Source organism: Daktulosphaira vitifoliae, unplaced genomic scaffold, assembly GCF_025091365.1.
Source record: "Daktulosphaira vitifoliae isolate Bord-2020 unplaced genomic scaffold, ASM2509136v1 Scaffold_5, whole genome shotgun sequence".
NCBI lineage: Eukaryota > Metazoa > Arthropoda > Insecta > Hemiptera > Phylloxeridae > Daktulosphaira > Daktulosphaira vitifoliae.
Genome location: NW_026099576.1, coordinates 32,746,791 through 32,767,915, shown reverse-complemented (window position 1 = coordinate 32,767,915; position 21,125 = coordinate 32,746,791). Strand labels below are relative to the sequence as shown.

The 21,125-nt window shown below is 28.5% G+C and overlaps 2 protein-coding genes across 5 annotated transcripts; one reads left to right on the top strand and one right to left on the bottom strand.

The window, feature by feature from the left end:
* The first annotated feature begins 125 nt into the window (after positions 1–125).
* On the top strand, positions 126–2,311 carry LOC126908001 (isocitrate dehydrogenase [NAD] subunit gamma, mitochondrial-like). Its single transcript, XM_050689795.1, has 2 exons — positions 126–360; positions 1,129–2,311. Exons 1-2 carry the CDS (start codon positions 227–229, stop codon positions 2,153–2,155), a joined length of 1,161 nt encoding a protein of 386 aa, XP_050545752.1. The 5' UTR covers positions 126–226; the 3' UTR covers positions 2,156–2,311.
* Positions 2,312–5,325: 3,014 nt separating this feature from the next.
* Positions 5,326–20,892, bottom strand: LOC126907995 (zinc finger MYM-type protein 1-like). 4 transcript variants are annotated; one of them, XM_050689779.1, is made up of 3 exons: positions 19,457–20,892; positions 18,427–18,666; positions 5,326–7,574 (listed from the first exon to the last, which is right to left on the bottom strand). In XM_050689779.1, the coding sequence occupies exons 1-2, from the start codon at positions 20,817–20,819 to the stop codon at positions 18,428–18,430; spliced, it is 1,602 nt and encodes a 533-aa protein (XP_050545736.1). In that variant the 5' UTR covers positions 20,820–20,892; the 3' UTR covers positions 5,326–7,574; position 18,427. The 4 variants fall into 4 exon arrangements, with proteins under 4 accessions (XP_050545736.1, XP_050545735.1, XP_050545738.1 ...); XM_050689778.1 differs by having other exon boundaries at positions 18,432–18,666; XM_050689780.1 differs by lacking the exon at positions 5,326–7,574 and adding an exon at positions 10,427–11,789.
* Positions 20,893–21,125: the final 233 nt, after the last annotated feature.

The window sequence follows — 21,125 nt, the reverse complement described above, 5'->3', positions numbered from 1 at the left end:
TTATCTTTCTTAATGTAACTGTAGAGCAGATGAAGTATTATCTATTCTGTGTTATTACTATGATAATATTATATATGATATAAAATAAATATTATCACTAACAGTAATGTCTTCACGTTATCAAAAGAAAATTTAAACAGCTGGATGAGTTATTTTGATTTTATGAAAATTTCCTACAAATTAATCAACATTTTAGTTTTCAAACATTTTAATTCATTATTTTATAATGCTTACTTCTTTCTCAAAATGTACCTTGCTAAAAGCAAGTCAACATACCTTACGTCCTATGTCTACTGTAAATTTTGATATTCAACATAAACAACCCATTGCTAGACGACAAATTGGATTACCTCGAGCCAGGTATGCTTAATTCTGATTTTTTATATTAATTTTCAAAATATTAATCTAAATAAATAATAATACTTATCCATATTAACGATTTTTAATTAAACTAAAATGATTAAAAAATTCCAATTTTAATTTATTCTTCATTATTATAGTATTCAAAATTAACAATTACAAAATTACATTTATTAAACTACATTTTATTTTAACACTTACCGTATTAATTTATTTACTTTTGAATATATATGAATGTATTGTGTTTTCAATCACACAAATACAATGCATTCCTTATAATAAAAAAATTAACTTATATTAAATTTCATTTAAATTGACATTACTAATTAGTTTTTTTTAGTTTTTTTTTTTTTAAATGTTTATAAAATTAATTCAGGATTAGATTTAGAGTAGTGCATCTACTAAAAGAGGGCTCTACGCATAACACTATGACTTTTTTTTAATTGCTCATTCTATAAAAAATGGTTATAATATTTATCATCCAAATTTGTATAAGCTACATTTTGTCCAATAATTAGACAAAATGTCAGAATTATTGTGATATTGGTTTGTGTTCCCCACTTGTCTAAATCCAGCCTTAAATTATGTTGAAAGAAATACTTTGAATCAGTGGTGTATCCAAGAAGTCACTAAATTTTATTTAATATTAAATCCTTCCATTAAAAAATCTCTGATTTGTCATTTGATCCATTAAAAATATAATGCACTGGTACAATTTATTATCTATGAAAACTCTTCTAGTATTCATAAGTTTGGTATAAATAATAGGTATGGAGGAAGAAATGCAGTGACTATGTTACCAGGAGGAGGCATTGGACCAGAGTTGATGAGTTATGTGAAAGAAGTTTTCAATCATGGTGGTGTGCCAGTTGATTTTGAAACAGTTCAGATAGATCCATCGAGCAATAGTAATGATGATTTACAATATGCTATAACATCTATTCGAAGGAATGGAGTAGCTATCAAAGGAAATATTGAAACTAGAAGCCTAGACACTGATATTATATCTCGTAATGTAGCTATACGTAATGAACTTGATTTATTTGTGAATGTCATAAATGTTCAATCTTATGAAAATGTACCCAGTAGACATAAAAATGTTAATATTATTATTATACGTCAAAACACTGAAGGTGAATATGCTATGTTAGAACATGAAAGTGTTTATGGCGTAGTTGAGTCAATGAAGGTGATTACTAAAGAAAATTCTCAACGTTTAGCTCGTTATGCTTTTGAATTGGCAAAGAACAATGGCCGTAAAAAAGTCACATCAATACATAAGGCTAACATTATGAAGTTATCTGATGGTTTATTTTTAGAAACATGCAAAGAAATGGCAGAAGAATATCCAGAAATACAATTTGACAATATGATAATTGATAACTGCTGTATGCAACTTGTGTCTAATCCACATCAATTTGATGTTATGGTTATGCCGAATCTTTATGGGTCAATTGTATCTAATGTAATTTGTGGTCTTGTTGGTGGAGCTGGTTTAATATCTGGCCGAAACTATGGAGATCACTATGCTGTTTTTGAGCCTGGAACTAGAAATACAGGTTCCTCAATCGCAGGTGCCAACATTGCTAATCCTGTTGCCATGTTAAGTGCATCTGCTGATATGTTAGAACATTTAGGACATAAAATGCATTGTGAAATGATTAGAACTGCCATTACTAAAACACTCACTGAAGATTTAGTTCACACTGCTGATTTAAATGGCACTGCATCTACAACAGATGTAGTACATAATATTATTAAGCATGTTAAAATCTTAGCAGGTAAACGTGTGTGAAAAATACACATCTACTATTAATAATAAGTACTTTTAAAAAAATGTTAACTGATAGATTTAAATTTCTTAAATTGGTTTTCTAACAAACTCTCTATTATTGTAAATTATTTCAAAAAGTATGAAAATTAATAAAATATCATTTATTATTTAATTTTATATTTTGTGAAGTAATAGATACCTACAATGAAAAAAATCAATAACTAGTTCATTTTATGATTTTTGTAAACATGTAGTTATATAAAGACGAGAAAAGCTTTGTAAAAATATGAATTCATGCTTATATTTAATTGTGTTTTATTATTAAATAACATTTATTAGTGTGAATATTGCAGAATAATTTAAATTTAATTGAAGAAAAAAATTACCAAATTTTAATTGAAATAATTTTTATTAATTCATTCATTATCTATTAATTTTAATTATATTAAAGAAGACTCCAACTAGCAGGGGTTTCACCACAGATTTGGAAGACGGTGGTTATGGGAGCTTAGTAATTTCTATAGGAATTACATAGATATTAATAACACTTTGTTTAAATGAACATAAAATATTATAATTGAAAAATGATTTTTTATTAGCATAAGTACAATTTTAATATATCATTATAAGTGGCCACAGACAAAAAAAAAACACATCTTAGTAAAATTAATATCTTGTCAACTTAGCATCGAAGCTAAAAAAATAATGGTGTAAAAAATTAACAACGATTTAACTAAATGTTTTTGATATATTTTCGTCCCAAAATAAACTAAAATCATATTCTTCATGGAATGACATCAGTTTCTCTTTTGACAGAACAAATCAACAACAAAATTACATGTCCAACCTACGCTTAGTACTTTTCAGACACAGGTCAAAAGGGGAATCCGACCTTATTATAAATATGTCAAAAGCAATTCTACAATTCTAAATTCAAAAAACTAATAAAAACTAAGCCGCTACCCTTCAACTCCTACTACCAACATATTAGAGGCTTAAACACTAAACTCAATCTGTTAATATCAACTTACCTTTTAGCTTCGATGCGAAGCTGAGAAGGTATTAACTTTACTATGATGTTTTTGTTTTTTTTTTTTGTGTCTGTTACCACTTTTTCTCAGCTCTCACCAAACCGATTTCTTTCAACGATATGTCAAAAGATCACAAATTGTATCTAGTCGAAAACATTACCCTCAAAAATTGAAAAAATTTCCCTCGTTCCCCGTAAATATACTTTATTATGGAAAAAACATTTCGAACTTTATTTTGTCTTCACGGTGAAAATTGCTACCAAATGCTATTTTTGTGTGAAAATTCTCGATTTTATATTTTACATTTTTAACTTTATAACGCTATAACTTATTGAAAAGTGTATGGATCAATACAATTTTTTTATGAGAAATAATATTTTTTAATAATCCCTTTTTTATTTGACATACTTTATCTTAATCAGGATATTAATAAGGAAATAGCAAATCATGTAGCTTTTGGAATAATCGATAATAAATTTCGAAATTTTTTCAATTTTTTTTACTTAAAACTGCCATAACATTTTCGAAAATGAACAAATCAAAATAATTTTTTTTTTATAGATGATTGATGTATTTACCTATCATTTGGTATATTTTTTTTATAAATTCAACCCTTTACCAGCCCACAGGGGGTATTCAAAATGACAACTTTTTCACAAAAAATAGATATATATATCTTAAATTAAAGCTTATTTAATATACTTAAATATATTAAAAAAAAAAAAATTCGGTCTTTATTTTGTTTTCATGGTGATGTTCACCATTCACAAAATTGACCTCTGGATTTGTTTTCAAACATATGTTCAAAAAGNTTTTCATGGTGATGTTCACCATTCACAAAATTGACCTCTGGATTTGTTTTCAAACATATGTTCAAAAAGTTCAAAAATATGTTATTATTGTGTTAAAATTCTTGGTTTTGTATTTTATTTTATTATAAGGGTATTACACTGATTTTCATAAATATTATATCAATCTAATTGACATAGTATAAAAAATTAAACATATTTAAATTATTTTGTTTCTTTGAAGTCGAATAAAATTATTTTAAAATTTGAACTAGCTAAATTTCGATTTTTATTAAGTGAAGAATGAGACGTACGGTTTCTGAGACGGTAACACTTGGGTCTTTCACTCCTGTAGCACTGAATTTTTTCTTAATTCTTTTTGAGTTAGAAAAAAATGTTTAATTCATTTGATTTTTATCTCATTTAGATTCAATAACTTCAATAAATATCAAGGATCCCATTACTGTAGTCTCCTCTCGTGAGAAGAAATTCATATTAATATTATTTTACTATGTGGTTTTTTTTTGTAGCTATCATTTATTTTCTAAGGTCTCACTTGACCTACTTTTTTGACAATTTTTTTTGTTTTAAATTAAACACTATCTACAGATTTGCATCGAATCGTTTTTTATGATAATGATTTTAATCACTCTCAAATATTATCTATACTGGACCCAACTATGCCACGACCCCACTGTGCTGGGTTTTTTTTAATTTTTATGTTTTAGTTTTCACGGAAACTTGGTTAAAAAATTAATAAATTCTTCTGAACTCGACTTTTCAAATTTTTATAATATTATTGATAACTTAATTTCTTCCAGTCCTTATGATGACTTTCTACTTTTCGGTGATTTTTATCTTCCCAACTTAAAAAAATGCTTCTTTCAATGCACACATAAACCCAACCGGAATCTGTTTTTTTTGAAAATCTAGCTTTTCTTAATCTTTTCTAAATTAATACAATTCCTAATCAGAATGGTTGTATGCTTTACCTAACACTATTTAACTATTCTACTCATTTAATATTTTTAAACAATGATTCTATGGTTCCTACTAATTGTTACCCCACCGCCACTCTTTCGTATTCTGAAATTTCTATTACTAGTCAAAAGACAATTATAATGCAATCTTAACATTCCTTGGATCAATTAATTGAATTGGGGGAGGGGGTGTCCAAAATTCGTATCATAATTATAGTTAAGTAAAATTAAAACTATATTAAAAATATTATTAATTTAAAAAACTAAAAAATATTAAACTCAAAGCCACAATAAAATTAATGAAAAGTCGCGGATACGTATTTCGGAAACAATGTTACCATTATCAACGCTAAACACATACTGATATATAATTATAGTCTTTACTATATTTAGATTTTATCATTTGGTTAAAAGTATGACTAAAACAAAAATAATTATTTTTTGATAAATTTAATTAAATAATCAAAATATGCGCCTTTGCACTCAATAACTGATAGTCGACTTTTAATTCTGTTAATATTAAGTATTGACAAAATATAAAAATAAAATAAAACATGGATGGGCAAATATACTAAATGTTAAACTAATAATATATTTCTTTCTTTTTGAAGTGCAAATTTGTTAAGAACTTCTTTTGGATCCACTGAAATGTTTCTGTAGACACTTAATAATGCAAGTCCAGTTAATCTCTCTTGCCTAGTAGAATTTCGTAAAAATGTCTTTTGGGAATTAATAAATACAAAGAGGATAAAATTGTTTTGTGTTTTGAAAATCTTTCTTCAAGTTGACTAACAAAATCATCATAAAAAGGAATGGCTATAGATAAACGAAAATAGTCCTCAGGAATTTCGGTATCAATATAAATTCTATTTTTTGACGACTTACAATTCTAGGGATTTTAATTTTTTCTGATTTACTAAATTTTTTTTTAAGATGTACATTAATGTTTTTTCGCGTATCTTTTACTTCATTTAAGACTGTTTCAACATGTTCTAATGCTTCATTCAAATCACATTTTATCGACTGCAATGTTTAACACAATGGCAAAGTAATAGAAAGGAAGTTGTCGCAGTTGTCAAACTAATAATAAATTCACTTGTTGTTATGCACTTATACAACTGTAATGCTTTAGACGAAGTTTCAATGTCTGTAAATAATTGTAGCTCTTCTAATGTTATAACAATAGGTTTAAATATTTCTGAAAATCTTAGCATACCGTCGTGGTTTTCAACCCATCTAGTCTCACACATGGAAGTTAATTTTGTCCATTTAGTCAGAGGGAGAAATTCTTTTATTTTATTTTTCAATAATTCAGTTCGCGTTGCCGATATTTTAATAAAATTTCCCACAGCCTTTATTGTTCCTATACAATTACGGATATGGCGTGTGTTTGATGAATGAGCAAGTGCCAAATTTAGAGAATGTATGCTGCAGTGAACATAAAGTGCAGCAGGATGTGTTTTTATTATTATAGACTGTACGCCTTTGAAATTTCCACTCATGGCCACCGCGCCATCATAACCTTGACCAAGTAAATAGTCACAGTTTATACCGAGATTTTTTAAATTATCTAAAATTACAGTGGCCAAATTTTGACCAGTGGTAGAGTGTACTGGAACAAATTGTAAAAAATCTTCTTTCACGACATAATTAATTGTTTGATCTTTTTCAACATTTAAATTACTCTCCAAGTAACGTATACACAAAGAAAGCTGTTCAATACGTGATATGTCAGTTGTTTCGTCGACTAATACGGAAAAACATTTTGCTTGGTTGATTTTGTAAGCTAACTGATCTTGTATAATTTTTCCACATATGTTGACAAAATTATTTTGAATTATAGGACTTATATAGGTAGCATTTAACTTTTGATTGTCAATGTGATGCGTTAGATTTTTATCTCTACACGAAATACGCATTCTTAATAATGCTCGGAAATTTCCATCATTATAATGAGGTTCAGAATTATTTAAAGAAAGAGGACCATAGTCGTCAGTACCACGTAATGATATTTCTCCTTGACGACCGCAAAGAATAATTGTTTGAATAATAGGAATTAATCTTTTTCTATTTTGATCAATTTGAATAGAACGAGCCGAATCTAATTTTTGAAGGATATTTGGACTCTTTTTGGAATAAATATCAATAAAATTATTTGGACGCATAGCATTACATTTGTGAAATTCAGTTTGACAGTGTTCATTAAAATTCTCAATAGCATTATTCCAGTTATTAAATGGTTTTACAACTAATTTATTAGTTTTTGATGACCACCTTTGTCACCAAATTTGTGACCAAATATCGCACAATATTTACAAACTGCACCTTGTTCACCAATTTTTGAATAAACAACCCAAGGAAAACGTTTAATCCATCCTATTTGAAACTTTTAATTTTTTTCCAAATTTTTAGAAATTGGAAATTTATAATTTTCATCTGGTGTCCAAGGAGCAGTTAATAATTTAAATTTTATTTCATCAAGTATATTATTTTTACCAAAACAATAGCTAATATCATTCTCTTCAATAATTTGCTCCGGGTCCGATTTTAATATTTCTTTTTCGTTTGATTGCAAATCTGAGAATGAATGGCTACATGATGGCGTGTCTATTCTTGATGAAAAATTAGGGACATCTTTCGTCTAAAATAAAGATCAAAACAAATTAGCATTACGTTTCTATAATTAAAAACTGAAAAATATGTTGGCTCATTAAACAATTTAACGTACTTTCGAAAGTTTTGAAAAATAATTTGATAGTAAATTTACGTTCTGCCGTTTAATCATTTTTAATTTACAAAAAACTGAATTAATAAAAATGAACATATATAAACAATCGTCATGTAACACTGAAGTACAGTACTCGTAAAACCACCAAACTTTTTATAAGATATCATAAAACTAAAAACAGCTTGTTAATTATTATTATTTAACATTTAGTCATCAGTCATTACTGAAGTATAGAAACGACATACGATTGAGAAATTTATATACTCAAATCGTGTAGAATCTACACTGTAGATAAATATTGTTGTATGCTAATCACTATCGTCGTTGTTCGACCGGTCGGATGGCATCAATAACAATTTATTAATAGATTTATACTGAGAAACTTCCATTTCAAGTTTTAAAATATCTGTCACGTAATTTTTTCTTTTATTAAATTTACCATGTTATACATATAATAATATATGGTATAATTAAATGGTCTATACAATTTAGCAAATGCAATTTTAAAATAATCATTATTATCAAAAATAGATAACCTTGCAAACTTAGAAAATGTTGAAAAAAATTCGTTGGGGGGGGGGTCCAGACCCCGTGGACCCCCCTCAGATACGGTCTTGAACATATCTATTCTAATCGATGAATTTAACTCTGTTCTACATTTTACTAAAAAATCTTATATATCTGTAAGAATTACTATCAAATCTAACCCGAGTAACAATTATTCAGTTTTTAATAACACATAGTCTTTTGGTTTATTTTTTAACTATTGAAGTCCTGATAAGTTCAGACGTTTATTTTTAAACGTTTATTGATAGTTTATAGTTCTAAAAAATAATTGAGTCGGACAAGGTTAAATACTTCAGAAGATCACAAATAGTATCTAGTCGTCGACATTACACTCAAAAATTTCCCAAAAATTGCCATAACTTTTTAAAAAATAGATAAACAGAAACAATTCTTTTTTTTTTTTGTTATAGATACATTAAGTATTTATTTGTTTGGTATATTTTTTTTGAAAATCTGACCATTCACCTGCCCACAGGGGGGGATTCAAAATATAACTTTTTTACAAAAATTTAACTCTTCAACTTAATTTTGGAAAGTGTTCTGGAAATATTGAGACTTTTATATATATCTTAAATTAAAGCATATCAAATATTCTTTACTATAAACAAATAATATTTCAAACTATAGATTGTCATGGTGAAAATAGCTACTATATTCAAAAATATGCTATTTTTATGTTATAATTCTCGGTTTTGTTTTTTTATTTTATTTTAAAATACCTTACAAAGGTTTTAAAATTAAAAAAATTATATAACTCATTTGTTTTTTATCTCATTTAAATTTAATAACTACAATGTATATCCAGGACCCCATCACTGTATCCTTTCCTCGCAAGAAGAAATATCTTATTCATATTAAAACTATCTTTACGGTATAAATTCAAAAAAATATTGAGCTTTTCTGATAAATTTACTGTTAATAGTAATTTAGTGGCACCGGAACCGGGAGGCAAAGTACTAAATAGAATATGATAAAAAAAAATTATAATGAATCTAGAAATTAATATAACACTATCTTACTTAATTATTTAGCTATTCAGATTTTGAGGATTAAAAAGTGTTAATGAATTTATCTAACTCCAATTGAATTTTAAAAAACAGTATCATAGTGGAGTCGTGGCTCAGTATGGACGTGGCATAATTGGAACTAGAATAGATGATATTTGACAGTCATTATCATAAGAAACGCTTCGATGCAAATCTATAGATAGTGTTAATTTAAAAAAAATTAATGGATTATTTTAAAAGCAATATTCACTCCTATTTTTTGTTTTAGTTCAACTGCCATTTGCACATAGAAAATAGGTCGTCGGTACACCTTTTTTTTAGCTTCGATGCGAAGCTGAGAAGGTATTGGTTTTACTATAAAATTTTTTTTTTTTTTGTGTCTGTTACCACTTTTTCTCAACTCTCACCGAACGGATTTCTTTCAACGATACGTCAAAAGATCACAAATCGTATCTAGTCGAAGACATTACCCTTAAAAATTGAAAAAATTTCCCTCGTTCCCCGTAAATGGGGTAACCTCCAAAAAAATTACAAATTTAAAAATCGCTAATTTTCGAAATTTTTTCAATTTTTTTTACTAAAAACTGCCGTAACATTTTCAAAAATGAACATATGAATATAATTTTTTTTTTATAGATGCTTGATGTCTTTACCTATCATTTGATATATTTTTTTTGTAAATTTGACCCTTTATCTGACTATAGGGGGGGATTTAAAAAGAACTTTTTCACAAAAAATTAACTTTTTCAACTTAACTTTTGAAAATGTTCCGGAAGGTCTGACACTTTTATATATATCTTAAATTAAAGCTAATGTAATATACTTTAATTTGAAAAAAAAAAATTTGACCTCTGGACTTGTCTTCACGGCGAAAATGGCTACCGAATGCTATTTTCGTGTGAAAATTCTCGATTTTATATTTTATATTATATTTAACTTTATAATGCTTTATAACTTATTGAAAAGTGTATGGATCCACACAATTTTTTTATGAGAAATAATATTTTTTAATAAACCCTTTTTCATTCGACATACTTTATCTTAATCGAGATATTAATAAGGAACCAGCAGATCATGTAGCTTTTGGAATAAAACACCAATTTTTTTAAAATTAAACACTATCTAAAGATTTGCATCGAAGCGTTTATTTTTGATAGTGATTTTAATCACTGTCAGATATCATTNTTTATTTTTGATAGTGTTTTTAATCACTGTCAGATATCATTATACTTGATCCAACTATGCCATGTCATCACTGTGCCGCGACCCTCCTGTGCTGAATTTTTTTTCCTTAACCTTCATAAGCCGGGCTCTATTAAAGACGTTAAAGACCAGCCGGGGTAAAAATTTACTTCGGCAGATTTTTTATTATGTTTCAAAGTTGGACATGCTTAGTTTCACATATTGAATAAAAGTAATGTAATTTAAACAACTAAAACGCCGGTCTTATGAAGATAAATGGCTTGAATTTATAATAGGTCTTGAGGGAAATCTAGTATAGTGTAAAATTGCAAGTTCTTTGACAGTTTTGATGTTTAAATCTTTGTGTAGGTTATTATTTGTTACATATCACAGCGCACCAGTTAACACTCGTAATGTTATATTTTGAAAGGATTGTATTGGTCGAATGTTGGATGGTTTGGCTGGTCCCCATATCTGAATACCATAAGACCAGACTCGTCTGATTATTAACTGATAAATAAGTCATTTTGTTTCGAGAGGTAATTTAGATTTTAGTAATGGACGAAAGAAATGAAGTCTGTTGTTGGCTTTTTTCCTTTTGTCTTTCAGGTGAGGTCCCCACGTCAGTCGTTTGTCCAAAATTATTCCTAGGTACTTAATTTTATTATGGGTATTAATTACTGTATTGTTTAACTTTATATCTGGGCATTTAGGTAGTACAAATACCTTGTCTTACTGTAAACTTTCTTTCATAAAGGTAAAACTTTATTATTAAATATAGATGAGCTGGGAAAATTGTTTTCAGTTTGTAAAGCAGCTCGTCATGCCACACCCTATCAAAGGCTCTAACTCTTTTTTTCTCACAGATAAAAACTCTTATATAAACTGGGAGTTTTTCTTCATTTTTACAATTGTTCTTATTTGATGAGGATGAATTATTTGTTGAGTTTTTGATTAGTGAAACAATATTTTGAGCCGCATTTTCATCGTCGTCATGGGTTTTCAGTGGAATTTTCAGATTAATTTTATCTAACTCAATTTTAAGTTTGTCCTAGTTAATGGGTCCTTTTGTAAGGAATAGTCTTGTATTAAATGAGTACTCACCACCGATAATTAGAATAATGGGTGAAAATATCACAAATATTTTTTATGCCTAAACTTAGCAGACTTGGGATATTTGTTACAAAGAAATCTAGAATATCTGGATTTTGGTTTACGTGAGATGGCCAGTAAGTTGGTACTGTTGGCGAAAAGAATGAATAGTGATTATGATTGATCACTGTATCCAGAAATTTTCCTCTTTAGTTGTTACCAACATAGCCTCATTTTGAATGTTTGGAGGTAATGTCCCGTCCCACTATAAATGAGTGACCTAGAGAATTGAAAAAATGTTGTAAGTCATGTTGACGTATATTATATCTAGGAGGGCAATAGACCGCAGATAGGGTGATTGGTATGTTATTGATTTTAATAGATACACTTGAAGCTTGTATAGATGGTTTTTGATATGGACTTATTTTGTCATGTTGTATATTTTTGGAAATGTAAATGGTAGCACCGTTATGAGCTATACCATCAGAGTGATTGGTTTTAAATAGTGTGTAGTTTTAAATATTAAAGTAATTTTTGTCAGTAAAGTGAGTTTCATTTATTAGTGCTATGTCTATTTTATTACGGATATGTACAGATTTATTTTTGTATTGTTGGAGACCATTCGCATTCCAAAAGAGTATTTTGATGATAGGATTTTTGGAGGTAATCGTACTAGACATTTTTTAAAATAATTTTAATAAGTACAGTGGTTAATAAGAATATTAAAGGATTAATTAAGGATTTTAAGTCAGTTTAAAAAGATGAGAGTTGTTTAGTGAGTTCGTTGTTATTAGTATTAGTTGTGTCTATCTTTGGCAAATTGTTTATATACTTGTACTGTTGAGTAACTTAAACGTATAATTTATATTTGTTTGGTTCATATTAGTTAATGCTTTCGAAACGGGTGTTATCAATGGGCACCTGTACATTGTTTGAATTATTATAATTAAAATGGTGACTGCTTTTATAAAATTTAGAATTGGGTGATTTACGCTGTTGCTCGTTTTTATATACAGGGCAACCTCTGTAATTCGCTGGATGGCTCCTACACACAGTACACATTTGGGTATTGGCCTTAGTTTTTACCAATCAATCATGATTACAGTATCTTTTCGTATGGCCGAAATTTTGGCATCTAAGGTATTGAATTTGGTTATTATTAAGTATGAGTTCTTCAAATTTCATTTTTGAGTGGTAAATAGTGTCAACTTTGAATATTTCGTTGTTGTTTGTATCTGATTCGAGGTCAACAAAAAACATAGAAAGTGCTTTTTTTGTATATCTTTGCAGGACATTAATGACTTGTTTAACATTAAAACCAAGTCCAGTTAATTCTTCTTTAATAATTTTGGAGTCTGTAGAATGGTGTAAGTTTTTTAATATAACACAAAATGGTTTGTCTTGTTTGATTTGGTACGTATGAAAATCAACATTCTTTTGTAAAAGAATGCGTACAATTTTTCGATATGAATCAGGGGTTTTGATTTGAAGTTTTAGACCAGATGTGTTATTTTTACAAGTAAATTCATCCATGTGTAGCGTTACGCTACAGCTTTAGTACCGTTTGTCAGTTGCAAGAAAGTCTGCTGGACAGCGCTGTTTGATAACTTTTATTTATAAGAACATAATATAATGTATTTTTTTTATTTAATTATATTGATAATAATGCTAGTAAACTCTTTTATGTTACATATCAGTCCAAACTAGAACTCGCAAATTAAATAAGATATTAAAATACACATTTATTCATTAGAAAATATTAAAAAATAAATAATCAGTGGACGATTGGTCCACACTACTTAGGTGGTGACGGGTAGTATAAATTACACCTTCACTGCTTGATTCATCATTCTTCTTGTTTTTCTTTGTGTTTTTATTTTTTTATTTTATTTTCAATCCGAAGATTGGTTTTTAACAACTGTTTTACAATAAATGGCTTCTCCATCTTTCTCTATCATTCGCCATAATCTTAAGCTCCCTGTAGGAAGTGACTCCTGCATCCTGCATTATTTGGCTAATGTACCTCGTTCTAGGTCTTCCTCTTGATCTTGTACCCTCTATCATTCCTTCAATTATTAAACTATGCAATTCATCTCCATGCCTCAACGTGTGTCCTATCATCTGCCATCTCCTTCTCTTTATAATGTCAATCAGTGTTCGTTTTTCATCTATTGTCCTCAGGATGTCTTCATTTGATCTTTTATCAGTCCATCTTATTCTCTGCATCTTTCTCCAAAACCACATCTCCAGAGCTTCTAACATATCTTTTTCTTTCTTATTAATTGTCCAGGTTTCACTTCCGTATAATGCCACACTCCAGACGTATGTTTTTATGAGCCGTTTCTTCGTCACTATGTTCATATTTTTTTATGTTAGTACTTTTCTTTTTTTAAGGAATGTATTCTTTGCTAGATCTATCCTGCTCCTGATTTCCTTGGTTGATTTCCCGTCATCTGTTATAATGCTGCCTAAGTAATTGAAATAGTCTACTTGGATAATTTCTTTGATTTCTAATGTTATATTTATTTTCTTGTAGCATACTAGGGCTTTGGTCTTGGCTGCGTTTATTTTCAGACTATATTCTTTGAACGTAGTATTCATTGCATTTAACGCTGTTTGTAAGTCTTCTTCAGATGTTGCAAGAACGACTATATCATCAGCGAAGCGAAGCATTGTTATTAGTACCCCTCTTATTTTCACTCCAATTCCTTTTTGTATTAACCAAAGCTTTATGACGTTTATTGATTTTTCAATAAATACATTAAACAATGCAGGTGAAAGTGGGCACCCTTGTCTCACACCTTTTTGGATTCTAGTAGTCACTATTGTTGTATTAATGTTAATAATGGATTCTTGTTCTTCATAAATCTTATAGAGAATATGTCTGTCTTTAAAATCTATCTCTGTTTCTTCCAAAATTTTAAAGAGACTTGTCCAATTTATGCTATCGAATGCTTTTTCTAGGTCTACAAAGGCCATATAAGTGATTTTTTGTCTCTCAATTTGCTTTTCGAGTATTACTTTCAGACCTAAAATAGCCTCCCTGGTTCCTTTGTTCTTCCGGAAACCATATTGATCGTTTGCTAATCTGGCTTCTATCCTCTTACTTATTCTTTTGCTTACAATTATTGCTAGTAATTTAGCCGCATGCGATATCAAGCTTAGGATCCTAAAATTTTCACACTGGTTGGCTCTAGGTTTTTTTGGTAGGATAACTAATCTACTACATCCAAAATATCTCGGAATTTTCCCAGTCTCGTATATTTGACATAACAGTTCGTACAGAGCGTTCTTTATTTCAACTCCTGACTGCTGTAGGAGTTCTGTGTTTAATTCGTCTGGGCCTGGTGCTTTGTTTTTCTTCATTGTTTGAAGTGCGTCTTCAAATTCTGATTTTAGAATCCTTGTATCTGCATTTGAATCAAAGTCACCGTCGGTTGGGTTTACAACGAGTAAGTCGGTGTTTTCTTCTTCTCCATATAGTTCTTCTACGTATTCTTTCCATCTATTCGCTATCGCTATTTCATCTATAAGTAAATTTCCCTCTTTATCCTTTACGTGTGTGCATTGAGGTTTTTTTTCATTGAAATATCGTTTGATAAGTTTATATGCCTTATCCTGTTGATTATATTCCATCATATTGTCTATTTCTTCACAATTCTTTTCGATCCACATCTCTTTGGCTTTTTTTGCTTCACGGATTATTTTATTTCTTAACATCTTATATTATCTTTTACTTTCTTCATCTGTTTTGTTTTTAAGCAATCTTCTTCTTTCTATATCTTGAACTATTTCCATTGTTATCCATTTGCGTTTCGGAGCTGGTTTCTCCCTAGTTAATATTTCTTCTGCAGACTGGACAATAGTTTCTTTTATGCGACGCCAACCATGCTCTATATTATTACAATCATCTATCCTCGGCTTACTTTTGGTTTCACGTTTTTCTTTGCATTTCTTTTCGAACAGTTTTCTTATTTCTGGTTGTTTTAGTTGACACAAATTCCATTTATGATCCTTGTTTTTTGGTTTTTCTAAATTCTTGAATTTCAATACGGACTTGATCATTACCAGGTTGTAGTCACTGTCAATATCCGCTCCTGGGTTTGAACTCGATTTGATCTGGTTTTTGTATCTATTCTTTACCAGGATATAGTCTAATTGGTATCTGTTAATATCACCTGGCATTTTATACGTATAGCGTCTTCTTTTATGATTCATAAATAAAGTATTGGTTATAACTAAATCATGTTGTCTACAGAATTCGACAAGACGATCACCTCTTTCATTCCGAGTCCGTATTTACCAACTTCTCTGTCGTCTGTATTTTCACCAACAATCGCATTCCAGTCCCCCATGATAATTAAATTTTCCTTACTATTTGTGAGATTAATGAGTTCTTCTATCTTTTCGTAGATCTTTTCTACTTCTTCATCGTTTGCTTGTGTTGTGGGTATATATTCTTGTATAATTGCAATATCATTAGGAACAGATTTTAATTTGATCAATATCAATCTATCATCGTAAGCAATGTAACTTCTCACACATTGTGCCCATTTTTTATTCAGAATAATGCCAACTCCATTCCTTCCATTATCACCATCGGAGTATATGACTCTGTAGTCTCCAGATATAAAGTCACCTTGACCATTCCATCTCATTTCACTTATCCCCAAAATATCAATTTTGAGACGTTTCATCTCAATCTTAAGATTTTCTAGTTTCCCTGTTTGTAACAGGGTTCTGATATTCCATGTTCCTATCATACTACAAGGATTTCGCTGGGTGACGACCTGAGGTACTTTGTTTGGCCTCCTGCCGGGAATAACCTCTCCGATAAGGTCGTTTCCATACATTATATCATTTATTGTTCTGGTCATTTGTTAATTGACTAAGGAGATTAATGTGGTGGTTTCCTCTTGCCTTCCACATCGTAGTGTAGCAGCCATGTTCATGGTCTCCATGTACGCCTACTACTTCTACCTGGCTATAGTTGTACCTGCTTACGAAGCATCCACCTATAGCCAGTACTGAAGGCGCTGCTGCTCACCTTCAGGTCCATTTTTGTCGCCTCTTACGACAGGTATGGACTACCGTGGGTGTATTCTGGCCCCCACCCACAGGGGAATCTTTGTGTTAATAATTGTTTTATAACCATTTATATTATACTAGCGTTTGCAATATTAATTGCCGACTAGTTTACGTGCATACACCGCTTCACCGAGTAAGTTTCTTAATTTCATTTCTTATATCTTAAAATTTAATATATAGAATTTTCAACGGTGATCATAACCATTGCGTTATCAACCGTGATCAAGATTACTGGCTTTTCCTAATTATTCCTTTTAATCCTTTGCAACGGTGCTCGTAACAACGCTTTACCAACCGTGATACAAAGGGTTAGATTCCTCCGCTTACATAAATTCAGTTAATCTTCAACGGTGATCATAACCTCCGTGTTATCAACCGTGATCAAGATAACTGTCTCCTTGTAAAAGTCCCCTTAATCTTTTGCAACGGTGTTCGTAACAACGCGTTACCAACCGTGATACAAAGGGTTATACTTTTACCTTCACCTTAAATTAAGTGGTTCCTAAAGTAAGACTAATATAATAGGTAGCTGTTTAGTATATATTCATATTTTTTAAAATAAAACAAAATAAATTGATTATTTGAACAATTTGCGTTGTGTTTTCGTCTTATTGATAAATTTAAGTTAGTAAAAAACAAACTTAAAAGAGTAAAAACGTAGAAACGTTTCACATGTCGATAATTCTTTTAATCGCCTCGCAAAAGTTTACGTAGTTCAGATCAGATTTGATGAATATAGGCAGTGGTTTGCGTAGAGTGAGTTCATTAGTGTGTTCGTTTTCCATGTTATCATAATTTGTTTGTAGAGGACTATATCGGTTTAATAATTTAATAATAATATTAGATGTATCGCTGTGTTTTCCTATAGGATAGGATCCGGGTGATTGTGTTTACGGTCTTTTATTGGATGATAAAACTGTTATCCAGTCGTCATCTGAATCATTTGTAATGGTTTTTGTGATATTAAGAATTTGGGAACGATTTACAATTGCTATCGGGGTTATCGTAGTGTTACTAATTTTATATAACGGCGTTGACAGCGGAGTGCGATTACTTTTCATTCTAAAGGAATTAGTAATGTATTAATTTCTTACATTTATCCCGAAGGATCGCAATAATATTAATATTTATATTGATCTTGAATTCTTAGTTTTAGATGTTTTAAACAAAACTACTTTAATATTAAACAATAAATTTAACGTAAATTTATAGCAGAAAAATAGCAGGAGCATAACATGAGACATGTGAACTCTATGGCAGCTGAAGGCTATGTGATGGCAGTTTTTAGAAAAAAAAAATTGAAAAAAAATTGAAAAAATATCGAAATTTAACAATTTTAACGTAATTTTTTTGGGGATTTCCCCCATTTACAAGAAACGAGAATATTTCTTTCAATATTTAAGGGAAATGTCTTCAACTAGATACGATTTATGATCTTTTAACTTATCGTTGAAAGAAATCGGTCAGTTGAGAACTGAAAAATTGTGGTGACAAATAAAAAAAAACAATTAAAAACTTGTAAATTGGGAATATATGAAACCAAATACTACTAAAATAATTTTTTTAACATAATTATTATTTTAAGAGATATTGAATGGATCTTTGTAAATAATTAATAACAATATACAATAAAATCAATTTAAAACATCTCAATTTTTAAATTTTGTATATCTAACAGTCTAACATATAATGAGAGAAACATAGAACTAAAAGAAACCAATAAAAAAATACTCATATTATTTTTATTTTTCGATTAAATAAATGTTTCATGATAAATAAAGCATCCTGTATGCAGCATTCATTACAAAAAAAAATTTAAAACATCTCACTTTACACGTTGTATGGCCAATAATCAATCATATAAAAAGGTTTATAAGTTGACTGATTTTCAAGGAAATTATTTGTATCAGTATCATTTTCACTAAGGTCGTCTTTTAGATCCTTTAAGTTGATATCTGCAATATCTTTCAAATCTTCCTTATCTTTAAAGTATTCTATATCAATTTTATTGCTATCATTCATACTAGCATTTTGTATTTCAATATGTGATTCAGTATTACAAATACGATCTAAAATAAATAAAATAAGGGCATAAATTGTAACTAATTGGCTTTGGTCATAAAGATGATAGATTTTTTAATAAAATTTATGAACTGTTATTAATTTATCTTTGATAATGTTAAATTTGAAAATCAGTTAATAACAAAAAAGAAAATTAAATAGTTAAACCTAATAATAATTAAATATAATTTAAATTAATTTTTTATAAGAGTCTTCAAAAAATTTTCCTTAAATATTATAAGAAAAAAATTAATCAACTAATTCCAGATGTTTAAAAATAAAACATAAAGCACATTTTCTATTATAGTTTTCATTAGATAAAAAAAATCTACTCTGCACATAAAATGAATGACTATGGATATTTAAACCATCAAATTATATTAATAAAAATAGAATTTACAAAAGATTTACTTTGTACACTGTCCTTTTTATATTTCAGGTAATTGTGATTTTCGTATACTTAGGTTTAAGACAAAAATTAATAGTTAAACAATATCCTAAGTAAGTTTTAGAATTATTAAAAGTATGAAACCTTAAAAGAAATGCTATAAAACTTTTATAAATTTTTTTGTACAATTTGAAGAAAGAAATCGATATTTTAGGTTTACATTTATAAATATAATTATTTAGGTGACAAGTCTCTTGTTTTCAATTAACTTATAGTTGGATTATTTTATTTTACTCTATATATAAGCCCAACGACGACACATTGACTCAACTGTTTTTTATTGAAACATAGAAGATTATAGTTTATATAGATAATATAAATTATTAAAAATGAACTACATTTTCACTTACCTAAAACTTTAAAATTAATAAATATCTTATACTTTGAAACATTGAAAGACTGAATCTTAAAATTTAAGAAAATAAAATTAAAATAGTTATTCCATATTTTCAATTCAACCAGATAGCTAACAACTTTTTCCATGTATTTTTTTAATTGAATTTTAATGGCATCAGCATTATTTTCAGTAATATATTTATTGGTTAAAACAATTTCACTAGTAAAGTACAGTTTGTTTTTGAAGAAAAAATGCGAAAGTTTTTTAATTAATAAATTATTAATTTTATAATCTGATTTAAAAGTATATATATTATCATTATAGTCTTTTAGAATTTGAATAAAACCATTTAAGACGTTTATTAGAAATTTCTGACTAAAATTGAATAAGTTAAGAGAAATAAATTCTTCTATATAACTTATTATTTTTTGACCCATTTCAATAAACATGGGTTTTAACCAAAATTTTACACAATCTGATTTCTCTGAAGATGCAACTTGAATTAAGGTTATAAAGTTTCGAATTAAAATAGCTATTGGACGAAATGTAGCCGAAATTACCAGATTTATATATGCTAAAACATCCTCAGAATTGAAATCATATTTCATATACTCAAATACATCTTGAATAGTTAAAGGAGTACCGTCGAAGCATTTAATATTAAGTGGAGTGAATCGAAGTAAATTTAATACAATGTGTTGACTATTATCTATTTTTATAGTATTATTTTTGTTGCTGAGAATCTGTTGGGTCATTATATCGTAAAACAACAAATATTTCGGATGAAAATTATTGTATGAATTTCTTTGTACTGTTAACTTAAACTTCGACAGCATTTCAAACTTTAGACCATTATTTGTAATTACTAGATTAGAAATAGTATATTCGTTTTTAACAATAAAAGGATTGCAACGAACCATATTTTCATAAAATATTGTGTTTGCACAATATTCATTTATGTAATTTCTTAGTTGTTCTTTAATTGCGAAATGAATAATCTTATAGCCTTCTAATAATTTTTGAGTATCATTTTTGTCATCATCATTTTGTGCAATCATATTTAATGATCCAGAAACGTTATTTAAGTACATATTTACTGTGATCAAACTAAAGGGATACTTATCTGTAGTACTGTTCATATAGTCATCCAAAAATATCAGAATTACTTTACTATGTGTTTGAAGTGCCTTGCCATAGTTCATAAGATTTTCTATTGTAAGATAATTTTCATTTTTTTCAAATTCTAACAAAAATCTTTCATTGTGGTTAAAAAAGTTTAGAAAATAACGAGTATTGGAGCACGATAAATAATGTGCGTAACTACTTAAACTTATTTTTATACACATTAATAATATCAAAAGTACAGAAATTTTCATTTCGTCATATATTTACGTAAAGTTAATTTCTTTATTATTTCAATTTGAAAAAAAATCGAAACTAGTGGTAAAAAGAATCTTAAGTTTTATTATTATGAATTTTATACCGTATTTTAACAATTGTTATTTAGAAAAAATGTATTTTTATTTAAGTGCACGTGTTCATCTTAAAAATTATTGTAAGGTTAATGACGTATTTATTATATCTATTTACTTAAAATTACTTACTACTGTTATAATCTTTTTTGGTCACACTGTTTTTAGCTTTGATGCGAAGCTGAGAAAGTATTACTTTTACTATGAATG